At 40.3% G+C, this 23,374-nt stretch overlaps 1 protein-coding gene and 2 long non-coding RNA genes across 5 annotated transcripts; 1 reads left to right on the top strand and 2 right to left on the bottom strand.

The window, feature by feature from the left end:
* LOC117230086 (uncharacterized) lies at positions 1-13,078 on the top strand. 3 transcript variants are annotated; one of them, XR_013035088.1, is made up of 10 exons: positions 1-246; positions 1,593-1,712; positions 1,839-1,956; positions 4,269-4,515; positions 10,541-10,639; positions 10,768-10,858; positions 11,294-11,439; positions 11,926-12,058; positions 12,298-12,677; positions 12,790-13,078. XR_013035088.1 is itself a non-coding variant. In XM_076527425.1 (9 exons), exons 1-9 carry the CDS (start codon positions 37-39, stop codon positions 12,346-12,348), a joined length of 1,215 nt encoding a protein of 404 aa, XP_076383540.1. In that variant the 5' UTR covers positions 1-36; the 3' UTR covers positions 12,349-13,078. The 3 variants fall into 3 exon arrangements, 1 of the variants encoding a protein (XP_076383540.1); XR_013035089.1 differs by having other exon boundaries at positions 12,298-12,711; XM_076527425.1 differs by having other exon boundaries at positions 12,298-13,078.
* On the bottom strand, positions 12,686-13,787 carry LOC143260816 (uncharacterized). The gene is made up of 2 exons (XR_013035093.1): positions 13,085-13,787; positions 12,686-12,976 (listed from the first exon to the last, which is right to left on the bottom strand). It is a non-coding gene; the product is annotated as an uncharacterized LOC143260816 (long non-coding RNA).
* A 7,124-nt stretch (positions 13,788-20,911) lies between these two features.
* Positions 20,912-23,273, bottom strand: LOC143260815 (uncharacterized). Its single transcript, XR_013035092.1, has 3 exons — positions 23,085-23,273; positions 21,769-21,917; positions 20,912-21,700 (listed from the first exon to the last, which is right to left on the bottom strand). It is a non-coding gene; the product is annotated as an uncharacterized LOC143260815 (long non-coding RNA).
* Between the last annotated feature and the right edge of the window lie 101 nt (positions 23,274-23,374).

Here is a 23,374-nt window from a genome sequence, read left to right as displayed (position 1 = left end):
GAAATCGTAAGGAAAACTGGAAAGCGTGAATAAACGATGGACACCGAGGTGAAGTCGGACTTCACCACAAATTCTCGTCGCAGACAATCATTTCTATCGGACGAGATGGACGTGTTCCGAAAGAACTTCAGTACTTATTGTTCTGTGTTGTGCTTCGCCGGGCTCTGGCCCTACGCTGATAGTAAACTAGAAAAGATTCGGAGAATCGGTTTTTGTCTGCTTATCCTTTGTTGCATAGGAACCCAGGTGATCGAGTGTCGTCTTGAAATTTTTACTTTACAATAGAAAATGTTGCACTTACCGCGTAAATGAAAAGCGAACACGCGAACTGAAATAATTAAAATTTTTACCAAGGTTGTATATACCTACAACTTGTTTGTGAAGTATGGTGGTAGACAGTTTGCAGAATTAAATTTTTGGGAATTTATTTAGCGACGAACAAGGTGATAACTGGTTTATTTGGTATTAATTTGGTTTATTGGTATCTTTTCTTGGCTGCAATATTTATGGGGAAACGCGTTAACGACAACGAAATTACAGTTCAATGGATCGATTACTCTATTGGACCCTTTCTAACCCTAGTAAAATTAGGTTTATATAATATATATGGCAACAATTAATTTTTGAAGCTAGGCGAAAAATACTGTCATTCACACATAGTGATGCAGGCAGGGACCATATTAGTAGGTTCGACTATTAATATTACAGTATACAACTGCCAACTACACCGCGGTAATGGAAACTATGTATTTCCTGTGAAAATATTAATCTTTCACGGTATAGGAAACACTGTAGTGGCATTAACCTTTTAGGTACGGCTGAATTCTGCGAGGCTATTTCTCTAGAAGGCAGAGTCTGATATGTATTGTACAGAGTCTGAGCCAATGAGCGGAACTGGGCTTCGCGCGCTGGTTGGCTGGCCCGCCTCGCGTCAGCCGTACTCGATTCTTATTGGTCACTGTTTTTCGTTAATAACTCGTTAACGGTGCCTCGGAGAACATTTTTGTAAAGGAAGAAGTTGCTTCAAATGATCCGAGGAACCCGCCGTTTCCGGATTGCGAAACATTTTTGGGACACCTTGTAGACTGTTGTAAATCGATGTCCAGAGAGATGACACCCACGAAAGCCACTATAGTGGCGTGTCGTTCTAAAAGATGATATCCACGGAAGCCACTATAGTGGCGCGTCGTGCCTAAAAGGTTAAGAATTACTATGTTACAGTTCGAGTGAATTTTTATATTACTAAATTAACTAAAAGTAAAAATACTCTTAAACCATTGCAGATCAGAAGTTTTATTGCTAGATTTTTTGCTGAATATTTTCATTTATTCATGTTTTACACTCTAACTGACAAAAATGAAAATACGAGAATTTTCGTGCACCATCCGCAGTGTGTTGTTTCCATGTGCACAATGAAAACAATCGTTTAGAATAAAAGTATTCGAATGTTCAGATTCTGAAAATACAGATAGCTTTGACCGCAAAGGACTAAGTATTGAGATGTCACATCGAATCACAAACTTTAAAAATCAATTTTACCAAGATCAAAAATATAATATAGGATTATTGAAAGCGATTGTAATATTTTTCAGATATCGACTCTAAATTCGGTGGAACTATCACTTTACAACATACTTCTGCTGTTATCGTACACCTGCCCGATGATATTGTATTTTGTACGATACGTTGGTTTTCTCTCCATCTTTCCAGCAGTAAGTTCGAAAACACGCGACCCTCGTTTTCGTCGCATGGAATGAAAGAACAATACATCAGTGAAATTATTACATCCGTTAAGCACGATCATCGTGACATAACGTTGTCTTTTCGTGTGTCTTCAGATAAAAGATACGTTTCGAACTATCGAGAACGATTGGATTACGATAAAAGATCCCGTCGAAGTGAGTCTGATAATGAAACACGTTGCGCAAGCACAACGCGTAATCCAAGCATTTGTGGGTAAAGATTCTTGTCTCTTGATCTAAATTACGTATACAGGGTGTTCCACAATTATTTTAACAGCCGAAAATGAGGGGTAGCTGAGGTCGTTTGAAGTAACTTTTTCCTTTGCGAAAATGCAATCTGCAGCTTTGTTTACGAGTTATTAACGAAAAACACTGACCAATGAGAGGTGACGGCGCGATGTTCGAGAGCCAGCAGCACGAGGCTTTGAGAGATGGTCAGGACGGACTCGAGCCGCGTTCGAAGTATTGAACAAATCACGAATCGAGAACTTTCCGGATTTTTTTAACTACGTAACAGTGATATTTTTAAGAAAAACGCTGTTCACCTTTACTTTAGAACGTCTGAAGATTATTTACTAATTTTTCGGACCCGAAGCAATAAGTAATTTAACCGTGACGGCTGTTTTAATTTTCTAGTGTGCATGACACCTCGTGTGTAATATATGAAATTTTTAAGCAAGGCGTACAGTGAAGATTAACAAAGTACCTAAATGATATTTTAATTTAAATAATTCCGTGTCCGAACACAGTTCAACGAATGATTCTCAAAGGTAATTTAATAAATAATAATCGCGTTAAAGGACGTAAGGGATATGTTTGTTAGAGAAATATGAAGAATATTATCAATAAGATACTCACCCATTTAGTTGTAAAGTGAAAGTGCCTGCCCGGTGTCATCCTTCTGTTCGTCGCCGTCGGATACATGAAGTAGATTTTACAACTACATGAGTGAGCTTTGCGAATCATTCGTTGAACTGTGTTTGGACACGGAATTATTTAAATTAAAATATCATTTACGTACTTTGTTAATCTTCACTGTACACCTTGCTTAAAAATTTCATATATTACACACGAGGTGTCATGCACAATAGAAAATTAAAACAGCCGTCACGGTTAAATTACTTATTATTTCGGGTCCGAAAAATTAGTAAATAATCTTCAGACGTTCTAACGTAAAGGTGAACAGCGTTTTTCTTAAAAATATCACTGTTACGTAGTTAAAAAAAATCCGGAAAGTTCTCAATTCGTGATTTGTTCAATACTTCGAACGCGGCTTGAGTCCATCCCAACCCTCTGTCGAAGCCTCGTGCTTTTTTTTTTTTTTTTTTTACATGGAGGTAATCCCTTTACGGATATCCCGCCCCCTCGTGGGAGAGGCAGCAGGATTATGCGGGGCTCCAATGAACTGTTCGACCCCGGAAGGGGGGACGACCAGCCACGACTACCCGCCAATTCCTCCATGTCCATCTCGCGGGCTTTGCAGGAGAGTCTGGGATCCGCGTCGGCATGCCTACCAGACTCCCCCACCCGTCTTCATGCAATCCCGGGGTACTGAAGGCACCACCTATACCTCGTTCTGTCGAAGCCTCGTGCTGCGGGCTCTCGAACTTCGCGCCGACACCTTTCATTGGTCAGTATTTTTCGTTAATAAATCTTAAACAAAGCTGCAGATTGCACTTTCGCAAAGGAAAAAGTTACTTCAAACGACCTCAGCTACCCCTCATTTTCGGCTGTTAAAATAATTGTGGAACACCCTGTATAAATGAAACAAATCTGCTTATACGATATCGCCATAATTTTACGTGTAACAGTGTCGAAAAGAAGGATTCGATGCGGCTGATTTATAGACGGGCAATAAAATTGTACCATACTACTTTGTATTAAATGAACACTTAATATAGCTGTATTAAATTGCGCAAAATTGAAATATGAAATATGAACACCAGAAACGATATTGCTTATGGTTCGCGGTACGACTTTATTAGTCCTCGCAAGACGGGACGTTTATGACCGCGAGCGTCGTACTCGGGAAGCTTTGTTTGTTTTTAATCGGCCGGACTCGAGTCTCTCGTTTCGTGGAAGTTCAGTATTGCGACTAACTTGAGGCGAATAAGAAGGGATCCTTTCTGTTAACGAGGGGAACGCGTTTATCTTATTTCTATGACAGCGTAGGGGAGTCGGTGGGGATCGAACCTACACTTTTCTCAGCGGACTTCTTCTGGGCAATGGACAGTAGTTTCACCGATATGAAATTTATGTTTACCTGCCAATGGTAGTCATTCAGTACGATTCGCAGGCAAACGTGAAGACGATGTCGGTAAAACGAGTGACGATTAAAACATTGTCGGTTAATTAATATTGCTGGCAAAGTCAATGTCGGTGAAATGGTGCGCGCGTTAAGGCATTCTTCGTGAAATGATCGTCGTTGATTTGATACAAATCCGACTAGATACATGCCGCAGAAATAAATTAACTAAATCATGTTGTGTCAGAATGATACTAAAGCAGCACCGTTCCAAATTCTAGTTTTGTCGTCTATACTAGCGGTCTTCATAAGTGTGATAATACTGGCTCCTACGGTATTGCGCTTGAAGTATCAGTTACGTTACCTGCGCATGTTTGGATTTTTTTACGATAAGAGAAGCCATGAAACTGATTTGGTTTCCGTTCAGCTGGTAGTGGTAAGCGCGATGGGTCTGATATCGATAGCAGGTACGGAATCGACCCTCACTGTTCTTATTTCCTACTTGTGCGGATTGTTCGAAATCTCCAGGTAACGTCGACAGAATTTTTGCCAATTTTGCACTGACCCTTTCCCCTTGGTTCAATTTACAACATCGATCATTGATCACCTTTCTACATGACTGCTAGAAAACAACACAGCATAAAGTTGCGACTGTGTTTACGTATTAAGAGAGTATTCTAGTGTGAACTTTTGAAAAAATCAATTTGTTTTTTTTTGCATTTTCTTAAAGGATATAGTTTCAAAAATACTAATTAGATATACTAATACTAAAATATACTAAATATAGATATACTAAACTTTAAAGGCATTTCCCCCGAAACTATGTTTTTCAGAACGGTGTCCATGATATCTCAAAACCTACTTGACCAATTGAAAATTTGTATTCTTTTCTATTTTTTAGACGTACGAAGTTTAACAAAATGTGCAAAAATCGATAATGGTATTTCAAGGTACAGTAAATTCTTCCCAATTGTTCCTCAGCTTGTGAATAAAAGTGGACAATTTGTGGAAAAAGGGGATACGATTATCCGAAACTCGCAGCTCGTTTTTATAGTTGCGGCTCGAATAATCGTATTTCCTTTTCCCAAATTGTCCAGTTTTATTTACGTGCTGAGGGACAATTGCAGAGAATTTACCGTATCCCTACTTTTTTAATTACCGATTTCTTTTCTTTTCTTCTAGTTCCTAACGTAGACAACATTCATACTAATTAAGGAACTATCGCGTTTTCTATTTCAGACAAGCGGAATGGCCGGAATCATGAACACGTGAGACGACCTTTTTTAAAGGCGACTATGTTTGAGAGTATGCAGTGCCGTTCTAACTTTTTCTTTTTGCTCCAAAAAATTTTAAAACGTCGTTCAAACACGTACAAATAAACCTTGTCACTTTTACTGCCAAAGATATAATAGTTTCATCGCAAAAATTTCCCTAGCGAAGTTAAGAACGCACGCACTTCACGCTAGAATACCCCCTTAAAGCAGAACTTATTTGTAAGCGATTATTTATACACAGTATTGTAGCAATACATGCATAAAAAGTACGCTAGCAAACGAAACAACAAATCAATAGAAATATATACAGTTGCGGACAAAATTGAGTGGACACAGTGGAAATGGTTATAAATAAAATTTATCGAGCCCCACTTCCAACGGGCTGTCGCTCAACGATCACTTACTGACGGGGCCGAAGTTGCAGCGAGACATCTTCTCGGTACTGTTGCGCTGGCGAGTCCCGCGATTCACACTCAAGGCCGGCATCGAGAAGATGTTTCGGCAGATCCGCGTGCACGAGGAGGACGCGGATCTGCAGCGGATCTTATGGCGGTGCGGGCCCGACCAAGAGCTTCGCGAATTCCGGTTCACCACCATCACATACGGGACGGCCTGCGCCCCATACCTAGCTCAGCGCGTCCTACTGCGGCTCGCCGAGGACGAAGGAGCGCACTTCCCTCGTGCGCGAGCGATATTGCGCTCGAATTTTTATGTAGATGACTGTTACGAGCCGAGGGCCACGCAGGTTGGGTGGCTGGAGATTGCATGCAATTGGAATTTTTGATAGGGGTGCGTAGACCAGCCGATGTTTATTTCGCCACGGGTGGCTACATTTAAGGTTAGGATAATGTTTGGAGAAATTGGTTTTAGGCTGCCTCGTAACTTTTGTAAGGAAAAGAAATAAAGTATATCTCGAGGGATAAAGATATATCTTTGTGGGTTATACCAACTACTGCATCGAAGTAGGAGATAGAAATAATTAAACTTGTAACCAAAGAAACTGGTAAAAGCTAATTTATTACTCATTTTGTGTTGTACAAATGTATGTAAGTGTTCGCGGACTCTAACGCGCTCTCAGCTTTTCGCACTGAGTCGGCGGGGGCTTCTGATTTGATATCTAATTACCTATTAGATTGTTCGAAGGAGAATTACGACTCGATCTCACTAGCGTTTCCACGTCGACGAATGACTCGAAACTAGCCCAATTCCCGGTCGCGTTTGGACCCTTTATATAGTCAGATTTTCTCTGGAAAAATGGTAGTGGGGGTGTTCCTATGTGGTCCGATTCCAGAAACGTTCGTCGTCGTACCCCCTTGGAGGTACTCGACTTGCGATATACAAATGTACCCCCGGCTGACTGGCGCCAAGCCTGGCGTATGCCTTCAGAAAGGGATATAAAAAATTCGTGGGAAGATTCTCCGTACGTTACACGACGCTCTCTTCTGCTCTGACGAGGTGGAGGAAACGATATCCTGCCGTGACAAGCTCACACCCTTCCTAGGGCGTGAGGGTTTCAGACTCGGAAAGTGGGCAGCCAACACCCCTCTGGTGTTGGCGAGTAGCCAGAAGTCGGCGGCGGTGGACCTCACGACTGTTGGGTGTGGATCGGAGTCCGGACTCCGACTCCTTCGGGTTCACCGTCGCCCCGAACTCCGCTCCGTCGGTCACGAAGGGAGCGGTCCTATCGGTGATCGCGCGGCTGTACGATCCGCTGGGCTGGGCGGCGCCGGCAGTAATTAAAGCCAAAATGTTGCTGCAGGAGCTATGGTTTGTGGGGTGCGGATTGGGACGCTCCGCTCCCGGAGAGCTCAACCAGGCGTGGCGCGAACTCGTCGCCGAGTTACCGCTCTTATCACTTTACCGACCGGCAGTCGATTAATCGACTTTTTGTTCCCAGCGCTTACCGACCGGTAGCCGATTAATCGACTTTTATTCTACAGAGCTTACCGACCGGTAGCCGATTAATCGACTTTTTTATTTTCCGTTAGATTCGATTAGGTTAGACTGACAAGTAGCAAGCAGCAAGCATTTCTTATTTTGTATTCTGATACTCGTTGCTTTGCACTGAAAGCACCCATATTTTTATACAGTTTATAAAAATTTAGCCTTCACGATGAATGGAAGGGATAGTGTTGGTGAGTTTTATCTCGATGATCTGTCAGATTGTCTTCGCTGCTCTGATGATTTAAATAATAACGTTGAAGACAGCGGCTAGAATATGCGGCTGAGTGGCCGGTGAGAAGGGCATAGGATTCTCGAACCGCTACCGGTCGGTAAAGTGTTAAGCGCTGCACGTGTGTCACGCTGGTTTGGCACCTATCAATACTCTCGCGGGGGGGGGGGGGCGATACGAGTTGCACGGTTTCGCGGACGCGTCTTCGCGCGCGTATGGTGCGGTGGTGTAACTGCTAGCGCGATCGTTCCCGTGCGAACCCTCGGGAACCCAGGTGACTCCCGTCACCTCGCGGACCAAGGTCGCTTCCCGTCAAGACAGTCAGCATTACGCGTTTGGAGCTTTGCGCGGCGGCTCTTCTGGCCGAGCTGTTGAAACGCGTCGCCGACGAGTTCCTCGAGGATCGTCTCGAGATCCACGCGTGGACGGACTCACGCGTGGTGCTCGCGTGGTTGGCCCGGACGCCCTCCACGTGGACCGTCTTTGTGGCAAATCGCGTGGGCCGCATACGCGAACTGTTGCCGGGCACGCCGTGGCGTCACGTGCCCACTCGCGACAATCCCGCGGATGGTGCGTCTCGAGGACTGCTCGTCGGCGAACTGGTCAACCACCCCCTGTGGTGGACGAGACTCCGCTGGCTATCGGGACCGCGGTCCGGCTGGCCGCAGCCGTCGTGCGAAGCTCCCGCGATCATGGAACAGGAGATGCGTGTCCAGACGGCTCGCGTAAGTGGCGAGGAGGAGACCCCTCTGGCTCCCCTCCAGTCCAGCGTTTCGTCCTGGGCGAGGCTCCTGCACGTCACCGCCAATTGTTACCGGTTTGTCGCGGCCGTTCGTCGAAGGAAGAATGGTCCCTCGGATTGCAGTATATGGGGGATGCGGCAGGCACGTTTCTTGTGGCTCCGTTGGCTGCAGGGTAACGCCTTCGCATTGGAGATACGAGCCGTCGCGAAATCCCAACTCGTCGGGCGATCGTCGCCCTTGCGGATAACTCGCCCCGCGCGTACGACGAGAAACACCCCATCCTCCTCCCGAAGCACCCAGTGGTGGATTTGCTGGTGGCGGCTGTACACCTCACGGCCCTCCATAGTGGACCCCAGCTCGCCTTGAGCGTGCTGAGGAGGACGTATTGGCTCCGGGGGGCCCGAGATACGGTAAGACGAGTAACCTGGACGTGCGTAGCTTGCGCAAGGCATCGCGCATCTTCAACGTCTGAACTCATGGGCACGTTGCCCTTATCGCAGGTAAATCCTTCGCGGCCTTTCTCGCACGTGGGCGTCGACTATGCGGGCCCCCTCTGGACCCGCATGGGGAAGGGTCAGGGTTATCGGGCCCAGAAGTCGTACATCGGGGTGTTCGTGTTCTTCGCGACCGGCGCGATCCGCCTCGAGCTAGTAAGCGACTGCACCACGGCGGGCTTGTTGGCTGCACTGCGGAGGTTCGTCTCCCGTCGGGGTCGGCCCTCTGCCATCTATTCCGACAACGGAACGAACTTCCGCGGGACCGCGCGGGAGCTCGCGGCGATGGTCCGGGCGGTCCGCGACTCAGCCGAGGTATCGGCCTTCCTCGGAGAGGCCGAGATCGAGTGGCATTTTTCCTCACCCGGAGCCCCGCATTTCGGCGGTTTGTGGGAGGCCGGGGTTAAGACAGTAAAACGCCATCTAGCCAGGGTTGTAGGTCAGCACACCCTCACCGTTGAGGAGATGTGCACCTTATTGTGCACCTTCGAGGCATGCCTCAATTCCCGCCCCCTCACGTCGATGTCAAACGATCCGACGGACTACGCGGCCCTTACACCTGGGCATTTCTTGACGGGCGCCCCCTTGCTTGCGCTTCCGGGAGAACGTTCGCCGGACACCACCGTCACCCCCTTGTCCCGTTGGCAAGGGGTCGAATCCATGCGCGCCAACTTTTGGAAGCAATGGGACCACGAGTGTCTCCACACGCTGCAGGAACGTAGCAAATGGTGGCATTCCGAAAGGAACCTGCAGGTGGGAGATCTCGTGGTTCTTCGCGACGCGAATTGCCCACCGGCGTGTTGGCGGCTCGCACGCTTGAAGACGTTGCACCCCGGTGAGGACGGCCGAGTTCGAGTCGTAACCATCCGCACTGCCAGCGGAGCAGCTCGTGCGCTTGCCAGTGGACATGCCCGCTGGACCCACCTCAGGATCGGAGCAGCAACGAAGGGAAAGCGAGCGTACACGGCGGGCGATGCGAGCTCGCCATTAGACAGTTATTGTCTATTACATGGAGCACATGGGCCGTAGCCAGTTCTGACCGGGCGAAGCTGATCTAGCTTATGCCGATCGATGGAAAATCAGCGGTGAACAGTTGCGAGGGGACCGGGACGTGGATCCACCGCGCCTTCACTGTTAATTCATTAGGCCGGGTACACAAGACCCAGTCTTGACTCCGTGTCGGCTTCAAGGAGTTTTGTGTATATTTTAAGTTGGATAGGCCGTGTTACCTACTCCAACTATACACATGGCTTTGGTATATCAGCCGCCCGACCGCGGTGGCGGGTGCTCGGCACCGCAAACCACCGCTACGACAGCACTAACAATTATGCAGCGTGCAAGGCCGGCGAGTGACAATCGCCATTAGACAATAAGATCAGCGGAGCTGAGGCAGGCGGAATGTTCCGACCGGATCGCGGCCCGCGGGTCAACGTACGTTCGACATTCGGTGTACGCCGTTTCGCCGTTTTTGTCAAATAAACGGCGAGGCGGCAAGACAATAACACGATCGACGTACGTTGGCCCGACCGTCAAACGCTCGCCTCGGCTGTAAAGTAAACGCGGCGTTTTTGCCTTGCCAAGGCAACGACCGGTCTTCGACACCTGACGATGCTTCCCCTTGTGAACATCGGCCAGGTGTCTATATATACTGCCGCATATTAAGTAACGATTGGTATTGTTAACGATCTCCTGCGAGGTTTCAATTCAAGTATTATTCTGCACCCTTGCGCCCATACGCTGATCGAAGCCGTGCTTCAATTTTTATACACAAATTTACGTGGACTCCGACTCTGTCCACTCAATTTTGTCCGCAACTGTATATGTCAAGTTGATCATTTCAACGATGATAGCATATTTTAATTTTTCCAGTTACCGAATGGAAACTGCAATCCAAAATGCGATACAGTCGGGTTCACGGGAACCGTTAAACGTGCAACCAGCTATCGAATTACATCAACGATCTCTTCAGTTAGTATCATAATACAGGTATTGCATTAACGCTGGCGTATTTCTCACTGTACTGTTATTACGTCTTTTGCCTGTCCTGCATTTGTCGACGGTCAACACGCTGGAACGTTGTGAATTCGTAAACGAAGAATGACCGTAAGTCTCACGGACGACATGATGATTTCATATTTAGTGGCGATCGTAGCAGTTATTATCTCGTTCGCTGTCAATTTATACCGTGTAAGCATTCTTAGAAGTGAGCAAGATGGATTCCAGAAACGATCTATGATCTGATATGATGAATTTCCAACAAAGGAACATATTCAACTTACGCAAGCCGATTTTAATGAGACTCCCGTTAGGTATAGTTCTTAGAAAAATATTCTACAGAGCATAAAACAATAATTTTATTTAATTGTGTGACTTCTATTGTAGATGAATTATGTCTATGATGATTTTAGTCGCTTAGGGAAACTTAAGAACAATTTCTTTGTTTAAATAACATGTGAGAAACTTCGATTTCTTTTGCCTCTATCCCTACTATTTTAATCTATTTTCCCTAATATATTTTAACCTATTTTAATAAAACGATTCGTTTTTGAAATTCGAATATGTTCCTTTCCGCGTGTCAGTTGAACAGGGAATAGAGTAAAATGATTTTTTTATGTGTGACAGTTTCTTCTGGCTACAAATAATATGGACGATTATGAAAATCTTTTCTTCTCTGGGAATATACTTCTATTACATTTTGTAATCATGTTCTTAAACAATTATAGTGGACAGAGATTGATAAACAGTAGTGTGCACATTTTCGACAAAATGTGAGTACATATTTATATTTATAAAATATTTTTGTCAACAATGGTAGAAAAAATGTGATCGAGTTGGTACGGCAGAATAGAACTGTCCAATGATTGCGATATAACTTTGAATTGTCACAGCCACCACGTTTGCTATTGTAACGTCAGAATATCGTGTGGTTTGTATTCAGTGATGCTTGCAAGTAATTGTGAATATATGTACAGTTGCTCAGCGCTTTGAAATTATTAAAAGCCATTTATTAAAAGTCTTGTTCAATTGCTAGACTACCTCGAACAAATATTTCAATTTGAAGTACTAGTTCATCGCTCTTATTAAAAAAAAACCTTTAGTTGAACAATTATTCACAACTTTAAATCATTCGATGCAATTATTAGAATGCTTAATTGAAGGGTAAATCTAAAGTTGTCAATAATTAAATAAAAATTTTCTTATATAGTAATATAACTAACAAGTAAATAATGAGGTATCAATGTTCCATAAAACAGATGCAATTCGTTATGGTACGTCTTACCAGTGAAGTCGCAAAAACTATTACTATTCATATTGGTGAGAGGTATAAAAGAAGTGCGGTGTGATTTAGCTGGTTTGTACACTCCGTCTTACCAGGGATTTTCGATGGTAATTCATAGTACTTACATCCCCGTAACCGGACAGCCAATCTTTATGCAAAATAAAAAGTTCCATCATTGATATCGGAGAAACAGCAGTTGAATAATAATGTATTTTTTCTATTAGTAATTTTAATCACTTGGAAGTCATATGCCTATGCTCTTATATTTTATTACAAATGCTTAAAGATCGGCGGTCTACTCGGAACCCTATTATTAATTTCAAGACTCATAAAGTTGCCCTTTCAGATGATGAGCTCGTCTTTTTCATATTTTACTGTTATCTATTCGACTCAGTAAAATATTCTGAAATGTTGGCCATAGCAGTAGTGATTGTGAAGGATACAAGTTGTAGAAAAACCAAAAATACTCGATTTTGTGATTTGAAAGTTGCCGAGTCGCTATAGAAATGGTGTATAAGTGTAAAATATGGTCGTTTGGCTTTGGAATTGCTTTTAAGAAGAAAAAGCATTTTCTATCTATGCGAAAAAGAAATTGAAAATTAATGAAGCAAATGAAGATGATGTGAAAGCAGATATAAACGATGCTATGGCTCCAGATATAAATGATGCGATGGCTCCAGATATACTGATGCGACGTCCATCAATAAGTGCCGTTTAAAATAATTGGTAAACGGTTTACTTTATGAAAAAAGCGTCAAATGTATTTTTCGTTTTTTTTGTTTACATAGAATGCGTCATTGAAAGGTCATTTGAAGGTTATTTTAATTCTTTTAAATAGGATGCTGTATTTTTGTTTCGCGCACAATGAAAGATCGTAAAGAAACGAATACGACCTATGTTCGTGACAATCGCATTTTCTTCTCTCAAATGGTTAATCAATAATCATTATAAGGAGGATGTAAAGAAGTGTCTGGCATATGCCGGATGCTTATGGTAGCTGCCGGATGGGGGTACGTTAATTGTTCCTACAGTTCATGGAATCGAATAAACAAATGTAAGGGATTATTAATTATTCCTAGCAGAATAATTGACGATATAAATAAAATGCATAAAAACAAATAAAAATAACTTACGCTAAACATTCCAATTTACATGTTCTCATCTCTTTCAATCCTTCTTCTTTCATACCAATACTGTTTCCAAGTACGACATTGTTTATCTGAATTCAATACAATCCACAGTTTACAGCCAATTTGAATATGAATTATTCGGTTGTAAATACCCATCTGCAAGAAAAAGTGTATAAAACAATTCTTCAACTACAATTTAAATATTTGCGCCGTACACTTACGCTTATTGCCTCCAAATAATTTTCGGCACTCGTAGTTGAAAGAAGTATACAGGATATTCGCTTCATGCTGACGTGTCTATTACCGTCGATAACGCAGATAAAGGAAATGATAAGGGTGTTCAAGGTGCCCCCAAAGCTAAGACAAAAAAGTCCATAACATATTATTGGTCACCTCTATTAAATTCGTTATGTATACAGATTGAAATGTGAAATTAAAATTGTTACGTAGCTGTTAATACACACATTCTATTATTCTATGATTGTTATTAATTTGTGAATTTAAATTTTCACGAACGGAATATGTATTACCGGCATGTAAAAATTTGGCTCTCTTTGGTGTATGGACGAAAATGGCGACTAAGAATCGAGAGAACCAACGTAAACGAAAGTTTCGGGAAAATGGAAGTGATGCAGACGGAGATACTGATAGTGAGTATTTAGCGAATCATACTATTATATGTATATGTAGCGAATCACTTTCAACTAGTAGGTCACTATATTATTAAAAAAATATAATATAAATTATTATTATTATTAAATAAATATAATATAAATTATTATATATATATATATTATTATTAAATAAATATGATATAAATTATTATATATAAATTATTATTATTATTCAATAAATATAATATAAAATTATTAAGTAAACGCGGAACGATGATTTCAACTGAGAAGATGTCACGGACACAGTCATAAAAGTGATGTACCATTCATGAAAATTAGGCGTGTTTGCGCAAAAATGAGTATCATATAAGTACAGAGCTTGTATAAAAAGAGGCTAATTGTACTAATTATGATGGAACTTGGTACACAGTTCTATGCAATGCCAAGCATTTAATCGAACGAGTTACCGCCTATGGCCAAATATTCCAAACATATAATGACCCATATTCCGAGTATGGCAAATATCAAAATACACATAACACCACGTTGTTTCGATTGCTATATACCTATCTGACGAAGATAGCCCGGCTTCTCAGCGCGCATTTCCATGCAGTGTCTCTTGCCGGCGGCCGAGGATGCTGACGGCGTGCTCGAAGAAGAGTTGGTACTCTCCTCGGTCTCTTCCGGTTCCTCCACGTCGATTCTCAAGCCGGAGGACGTCGAACACTGTACCGTGAAACGTTTCGAGACCCCTAAGGACACTTCGTCATAGTCGGACAGACGATTTCTCACTCGAAATACGAGAAATAGCAACACATGACGGCGTCAAAAAATTCAGAAAGGGTCCGAAGATCGATGTAAGAATCGGTTCAGAGGTCGAGGTCAAGATCGATATGAACAGAAAATTTTGGTCTCTTGTGACAATTATTTACAATAACATTCCTCCGTAACTGTTCCATTTGAAACCGATACACCGAGTGTATGAAAAAATAGTTGGAGGAAAATATAGTTGAAAGGTTAAATAGTCGACATTTAGCGCAATTAGAGATAAATTTGTCCACATTATGTTGGACTTAAGCTACAAATCCATGCGAAATAGAAGGTTTAGCTTCAAATTCATGCGAAACACATGATTTAGGTTTAAATTATGGGGAAACGCATGCTTTAACTTCAAATTCATGCGAAACAAAAGATTTAGCTTCAAATCCATGCGAAACAAACAACTTAGCTTTGTCCAAACCCACCGATGTTTCACTTCGACAACATGATGGCTAAATATTACAAAATCGCAGTCACCGATTCATTATCAATTCTCAGTTCGTACATGTACAAAACATGACCAAGTATGCTTATTTCGAAGCTAAATGTACAAAACGGAAAGGGAACGTCATTAAAAAAATGCCGCATACTGTTTTAAGGCATTGTCAAGTAATGAACGTATAGACCGTCTTCTTGGTGAACATATTAGGTCTACCGGAAAGTTCTGTCCGATAGTGTCACTTCAAGTTTCAATCCATATGCACATGTTGATTTGAGACAAATACGACTATCTCACTTTATCATTGCATTTACACACATGTACTCTCCTAAATAAACTGAAAAAAGATGTCCCATGTCATTATTAAGCGAGACGCGTTCGTGAAAACATGGCTACCGATGATAATGCCAGACCACATGCTGCTTTGGCGACTCGTCAGAAAATCGCAGAGCTAGGCTGGCAAATTCTGTCGCATCCACCATACTCCCCAGACCTAGCACCCTCCGATTATCACTTGTTTCTCTCTTTGCAAAACTTTTAACAGGAAAAAAATTCAAAACTGAAGCTGATGTCAACCAAGCACTAGTCGAGTTCTTCGCCTCTAAAAATAAATCATTTTTTAAAAATGGCATTTACAAGTTGCCATCGCGCTGGCAAGAAGTCATAAGTAACGATGGAAAGTATGTTCCACAATAAATATTATTAAACGTATGAAAATTGTGTTATATTTCAATTCAAAAACGGATAGAACTTTCCGGTAGACCTAATATTTCGAAATAGTTGAATATAATACAATATTGTTGTCACACCGCGAATCAAATAATTAACCAGATTAATGAAATGAAATCAGAAATGCTAGAAATATTATTTGTTAACAAAACACACGGTCAAAGTGGTGTAATTCAGAGTGAAATAAAATAATTGGAACGCGTTGCTTAACCCGTTCAACATTTGCAGCGTTGATTCATCGTAAAACTCTTAAAATGCAACGCCGCCGATGTTTCGGAAACCTTTGCATAAAAAATACCTATAAGTACGTAACCTAATAATTAATAATATAACTCACACTGTCTCGCGTCCCGACTTTTTTACATATGTGCGTGTCGTAGAATAAATAATTTATCGTAAAAAAATGTGTCTATAGTTGACCTTAAACAATTGTGTTTAATTCGCAGCAGATGGACATTGTTTGCGAAGTTACTCTTTGCATTACGGTTGAATCATCCATGGATACACATTCAATTCATCAAAAGTAGAGCACGGTTCTATTTCGTTCACTGTTCACCTTGGATGTTCATTTCGGAAGAAGTGCGGACAAAAATAATATTTTCGTTTTTCATAGCGGATGGATCGTCCGGGATGCGCATCCAAAGTGCAACGTCGAAATTTACCCTAACATGCATCGAATGAATGAAACTCAGAAAAATACAGTGTCTATATCTAGCATATTTCTTGCTTTTCAAATAGAAGTACTCTTTTGTTAATAGAGTAAATGCTCAACCAAATGCCCAAATGCCCTCCTTTTTTCCCTTATTATTAAGTCGTTGCATAATTAGTAGGATTAATGGAGCAATTAATAGAGCCTTGCAAAGACATTTATTTAATTGTTATCACTATACTGCTGATGTTTATGCAAAATGAAAATTGTTTCTACTGATTACAGGATACAAGTGCTAGAGAGGCATCGATTTCGTTCTTTAATTATTTTAATAAGTTAAAAATAGTGTAACGATATATATATTTTCAAATTCTTTTAATGCCTTTTTTCCCTTATTATTAAGTCGTTGTATTGGAAATGGGTAGATAAATAAAAGTAAAACGCAGTGAATTAAACTTATCCCTTTTTAGTTTATTAATTTGATGTACGAGGAAGGACCGTCTTTACTATCCTGATTGCTCCAAGAGACTGAAGACTATTCACAAAGACGAAACCGAAAACGTCACCCAAAGACAAAGAGCACTCTGTTCTATATACATATGAAATCATTGTTTATCTAATGGTACTCTGGCGAGACTCTCGGCGTCGATTCGTTTTTGTAACTTATATGCTAGAAGGAAAAACTTCTGAGTATTCAAAAGAGAGAAAATAATCCAATACGTTGCATAATTAGTAGATTAATAGAGCAATTAATAGAGCCTTGCAAAGACATTTATTTAATGTATCAAGCACAATGACCGATAATAAACAAAACAATGAACGAAAGTTCTGCATTAATTATTGGGTTGGCAACTAAGTAATTGCCGATTTCAGTTATAGACGTCTCTCACTCCCATTTTTATGATATCCGTAAATGTTATATTATAAAATTATTATTATTATTATTATTATTATTATTATTATTATGTTATTTTTTATTATCCGCGAATCTTAGCAACTGGACAAATTGAACGCAGCGGTCAAGGAAAAGCGACCAGAATTGGTCAATCGTAAAGGTGTCATTTTCCCGCAGGACAATGCTAGGCCGCACACGTCTTTGTCCACTCGGCAAAAATTGATGGATACTGGTTGGGAATTGATGTTACACCCACCATATAGCCCTGATCTCGCGCCATCGGATTACCACTTATTTCGATCCCTGGACAACTCCCTTCGTGGTAAAACTTTTAATGTGATAATGACGCTGTAAAATCTCACTTAACTCAGTTTTTGGCCAAAAAGGATCAGACTTTCTACGAGCGTGGAATTTTCAAGTTGTCAGAGAGATGGCAAAAGATCATCGAACAAAATGGAAATTTATTACAGATTAAACTTCGTTCCAAGTAAAATGAAATTTCTTATTTCATTGAACAAATCGGCAATTACGTAGTTGTCAACCTAATAATTATGCAGATTTCTGAGTGTCTGGTGCGTGCTTAAGAAATCGACGATCTCTCGTTGTTACCGCAACGAGACGTTCTTTAAAATTGGATAAAAAGAATTAACAGAACGGCGTTACGCAAAACGGAGAAAATATTCGTTGTGTTAGAGGAAAAGGAAAACTCGTGTTGACCGAGTTCGACGATGAAACAACTGAAATTACGTTTGAACATGCTTATCTGCCGAGCGAAACTTAAATTGTGCACCGTTGCAGCACAGAATGGACACTGCCGTTTTCGATCGGGTTAAAAACAAAACACATAGGGAGCAACCATGCGTTAAAACTGTTAACCGATGCAAGTGTAAAGCAAGGCTACCCTTAAACCTAAACATAAGATAAGATAAGAACTTCTAAACACTCACCCCCTAAAAACTCTATACAGGGTGTCCCACAATTATTTTAACAGCCGAAAATGAGGGGTAGCTGAGGTCATTTGAAGTAACTTTTTCCTTTGCGAAAATGCAATCCGCGGCTTTGTTTACGAGTTATTAACGAAAAACACTGGCCAATGAGAGGTGACGGTGCGAGAGAGAGAGTCCGCGAGAGAGTCCGCAGTACGAGGCTTTGACAGATGGTCGGGACGGACTCGAGCCACGTTCGAAGTATTGAACAAATTACGAAGCGAGAACTTTCGGGATTTTTTTTTACTACGTAACAGTGATATTTTTAAGAAAAACGCTGTTCACCTTTACTTTAGAACGTCTGAAGAATATTTACTCATTTTTCGGACCCGAAATAATAAATAATTTAACCGTGACGGCCGTTTTAATTTTCTAGTGTGCATGACACCTCGTGTGTAACATGTGAAATTTTTAAGCAAGGTGTACAGTGAAGGTTAACAAAGTACGTAAATGATATTTTACGTAAATGATATTTTAATTTAAATAATTCCGTGTCCGAACACAGTTCGACGAATGATTCGCAAAGCTAATGTAATAAATAATAATCGTGTTAAAGGACGTAAGGAATATGTTTGTTAGAGAAATATGAAGAATATTATCAACAAGAAACTCACCCATTTAGTTGTAAAATCCACTTCATGCACGGAAATGTGTGCAGGAGGATAGTGCATTGACCTCGTACAATGTATGATGAACTGCACAGCTGATCTGTATCCGACGGCGACGAACAGAAGGATATCTCCAGGCAGGCAATTTCAACATTTACTTTCACTGCATTATCACTAAACACTGATCACTTATCAATAATATTTATGGACCAACTTTCCTGGGTTAATATGTATGGCCCTGAAAAGAGCCGATTGTTTTATGCGACGCGTTCGAAGTTCATATCGTTAAGAACACATACCGCGTTGACGGGATAAACTGCGGAAGACTAGCACGATGGCTGACAATGTTCGCGTTCGATGGAAAACAGTTGAAATTCGCTCGTAGGAGAACGAAACACAGTCGGCCATCGTGCCAGTCTTCTGCAGTTCATCTCGACAACGCGGTACATACGTGTCGTTAACAGTGAGAACTTCGAACGCGTCGCATAAAAAAATCGGCTCTTTTCAGAGCTATACATATTAACCCAGGAAAGTTGGTCCATAAATATTATTGATAAGTGATCAGTGTTTAGTAATAATGCAGTGAAAGTAAACGTTGAAATTGCCTGCCCGGAGACATCCTTCTGTTCGTCGCCGTCGGATACAGATCAGCTGTGCAGTTCATCATACATTGTACGAGGTCAATGCACTATCCTCCTGCACACATTTCCGTGCATGAAGTGGATTTTACAACTAAATGGGTGAGTTTCTTATTGATAATATTCTTCATATTTCTCTAACAAACATATCCCTTACGTCCTTTAACACGATTATTATTTATTAAATTAGCTTTGCGAATCATTCGTTGAACTATGTTCGGACACGGAATTATTTAAATAAAATACCATTAACGTAAAATATCATTTACGTACTTTGTTAATCTTCACTGTACACCTTGCTTAAAAATTTCATGTTACACACGAGGTGTCATGCACACTAGAAAATTAAAACGGCCGTCACGGTTAAATTACTTATTATTTCGGGTCCGAAAAATTAGTAAATATTCTTCAGACATTCTAAAGTAAAGGTGAACAGCGTTTTTCTTCAAAATATCACTGTCACGTAGTAAAAAAAAAATCCGGAAAGTTCTCGCTTCGTGATTTGTTCAATACTTCGAACGTGGCTCGAGTCCGTCCCGACCATCTGTCAAAGCCTCGTGCTGCGTACTCTCTCGCGGACTCTCTCTCTCGCACCGTTACCTCTGATTGGCCAGTGTTTTTCGTTAATAACTCGTAAACAAAGCCGCGGATTGCATTTTCGCAAAGGAAAAAGTTACTTCAAATGACCTCAGCTACCCCTCATTTTCGGCTGTTAAAATAATTGTGGGACACCCTGTATATAAGCCAGCCGAACCCGAATAAACCAGTTATTCTGCCGGAACCTCTATGCGTGCCAACTTCATTCTCCCGAAACCTTTTTCGTAGCGTATGCGTACTTTACTTAAAGTTCGGCGCAAGGACTAATTATCAGAATATCACGATCGTGTACTCTTCAGTATAGTAATAAGCAGTCAGTGAAAGCTTAGAGTTCTGCGTTAGCTCATTTTTACGTGTCGCGTCCCGTGACACAAGCTTGTGCAGAGAATTCGCCACTGTACGATCTTCATTAGATTTCTGCTCCCAAATATTTGTATTGTGTTTTATACACAATATATTTTATTTGTGTATTTAGAAGGTACCATATTTGCGTCCGTATTGATACCGTTGCATCTTTCCTTTGCCACAGCGAATTGTTATTAAACGAATTACACGATACATGAAGCATCTGATTTATCTATCGATACTCTAAATCCTACTGATACTGAGAAAATTGACGATGATGAAGCTTTGATGACGTAGATGGTTAACACAATTTTTCGATCAAGCTCGAAAATTAATTTCGATCACAAACCCACAGGTAAATCAAACTTTACTCAAATACAAATACAAATGTAATTGTATGTGAGTCTTTTTTATACTATTGAGTGAGTTGTTCCGATTTCGTTACTAATAATCGAGTAGGACCGTTAAATGGAATAACAGCTTGATTATCAACGTCAAGTAAATAAAAATGTTTTAGATTTTCAATAGTTTTAATTATATATAAATCAAATATGACATTAGTAAATTTAAGATATTCATAACTTCAATATCATTGTTTAAAATTCTGCAAATGTAAGGAGGTATTCTAGTGTGAAACGCCTGATCGCTAGTGTTTTTTCCGAACATTTTTTTACAGAAATATTAAAGCACCGTTCGCAGTAAAACTTGAAGTATGTTTATACATATTTCAATAGCATATCTAATTTTTCTTTTATTTTCTTTTTTTTTTGAGAAAAAATAAATATTCATGCCACTTCGTGTCTTCGTATACAGTAGCTTATTTAAAAAAAAAAAAGGTCGTCTTATGGCGTCCACGATTCGGGCCGATCAGCTTATCTAAAAAAAAGACCATGGAGATTCTTAATCCAATCGATTTTTCAAACTTTCACACTAGGATACCCGCTTAGAAAATATTCGGTGAATAGACGATTAGTTATCAACGGTGACATCCAGACACGGGAATTGACGTGAAAAGATTATAACAATGATTTTCTAGCAACATAATGGGTTCTAGTGCATACCGAACATGCTGAGAACGGGTTCTACTTTATCTAGATCCGCAAACGTAGTTCGAAGCACCGTTGTCCCGACGAAACTTGTTGGTTAACCTATTTCTTCACAATATCGTCAAACACGAGCAGAGCTCGCCGAACTATTTTATACTGCGCTTCGTGTATTAAAAGCTTCAGGTCACTCACCAGAATTCGGGCATGGAATGAAGTTGGTAGAATCATGCACAAAATCCACGACAGCAAAATAACTATTGATAAATTATTTGGGTATTCAACGATTTCCAATACAAAATTAATGATTAATTATGATTATTACCTCGTCAGATAATTAATACAATCTGCTTAATTCACTTCAGCAATCTTAAAGTCGTCAATCTAAGTTAAACGTTTTATTTAGTAACATTCGAGGTCTCTCGGATGTCCGGTTCTTTTTTCTTTTTGTATCTATAACGAACTTGGAATATGCTGTAAGATAATTAATAGTAATAGATTTAGTTGAAAAGCTTTCCGGTTTGTTTATGCGCCTAATGATAAAATGGAGAAAGACCATTAGCGTCATCTGCTATGAAATTCCCAAGATTTACGATTACGTTGCGTCGATAAGGTAGGAAACGTGAATATCATATAATGGTAAAAACATTTGTTTTTCTAAAACCACAGACCTAGCCTTAGAATCCGTACAGACATTGCATGCAGTGCTATTTTTTGTCCCAAGCTCTGAATTACCGATTTTTTACAAAATACATACTCTGATACGATATCAGAACGATATATAAGGATATGGAATATATACATATACATTCCATATTATGATATATATATATATAAGGATATGGAATAGCAGCATGACGAATAAGCTAATGGAAATAAGGAAGACAATGGAAGAATAAAATATTCTAAAGAGATTACGGGAACATGGACGAATAATTATAATAATATCAGAGGTAATGTTATAAACGACAATTAATCCGAACAAAACAGCAGGCAGAGGTATGGTACTGGTAACAAATAACAATAATAATAATAACAACCATATAGAAGTGGAAAAATGTAAAGAAATGACTTGTATATAAAATCTATATATATTCTATAATAATATAAAATCATTTAATAAATTTAAATATTTAAAAAAATTTTAATATTATAATATTATATAATAATAATATAATTATAATATTATATATATATTATATATTATTATATATATTATATTATAATATTATAATATTATAATTTAAATGAATATGTAGACTATATTATAACATGGGCATATTTAATGAATATACGAACTAATGGGCTTGAAAATTTTCGATCAGAATAATCAGAATAATCGACACTCATTGGTCAGTATTTTTGTTAATAACTCGTAAACGAAGTCGCGGATTGTGATTGCGCTAAAGAAGAAATTAGTTCAAACGACAACAGAAACCGCTCATTGCCCGATTGAGAGTAACTCTCGGGACACCCTGTATAATAGCATAATCGTAGGAATCGAAACTGTCAAAACAACTGTAATACATTAATTCTGCCCAACTAAAACAGTTGCCCATAATTCCCCTGTTCAATTGGTATACACGATTTTATCACGTAACGTTGCAATATATGAAAAAATTATGGTTGTTCAAATCTTACCCGATCTAGTAATTTTACATTAGCTTGAATACCACCAGCGGTCCAAATCGTTTTCGAGTTCGAGTCACAAAGAAACACATCGTCCAGGATTATACAAGTGGAAGTCTAATGTTCGAAAGAATATCAGATAGGCACAACGCAGCGTGTATGACATCGAACGAGAGCTGACTTTACTATTTTTACTGGCCGACAGGAAAGGACAAACGTTTCTTGCAAAGGTAAAGCTAATGAAATCGATCGATTGTAGACGGATGTCCATCATTTCAGTTAATTGCGATAACTTTGTCGAT

Source organism: Megalopta genalis, unplaced genomic scaffold (genome assembly GCF_051020955.1).
Source record: "Megalopta genalis isolate 19385.01 unplaced genomic scaffold, iyMegGena1_principal scaffold0020, whole genome shotgun sequence".
NCBI classification, from domain to species: Eukaryota; Metazoa; Arthropoda; class Insecta; order Hymenoptera; family Halictidae; genus Megalopta; species Megalopta genalis.
The sequence above is the reverse complement of the archived record's forward strand: the minus strand, read 5'-3'. Positions and strand labels throughout refer to the sequence as shown.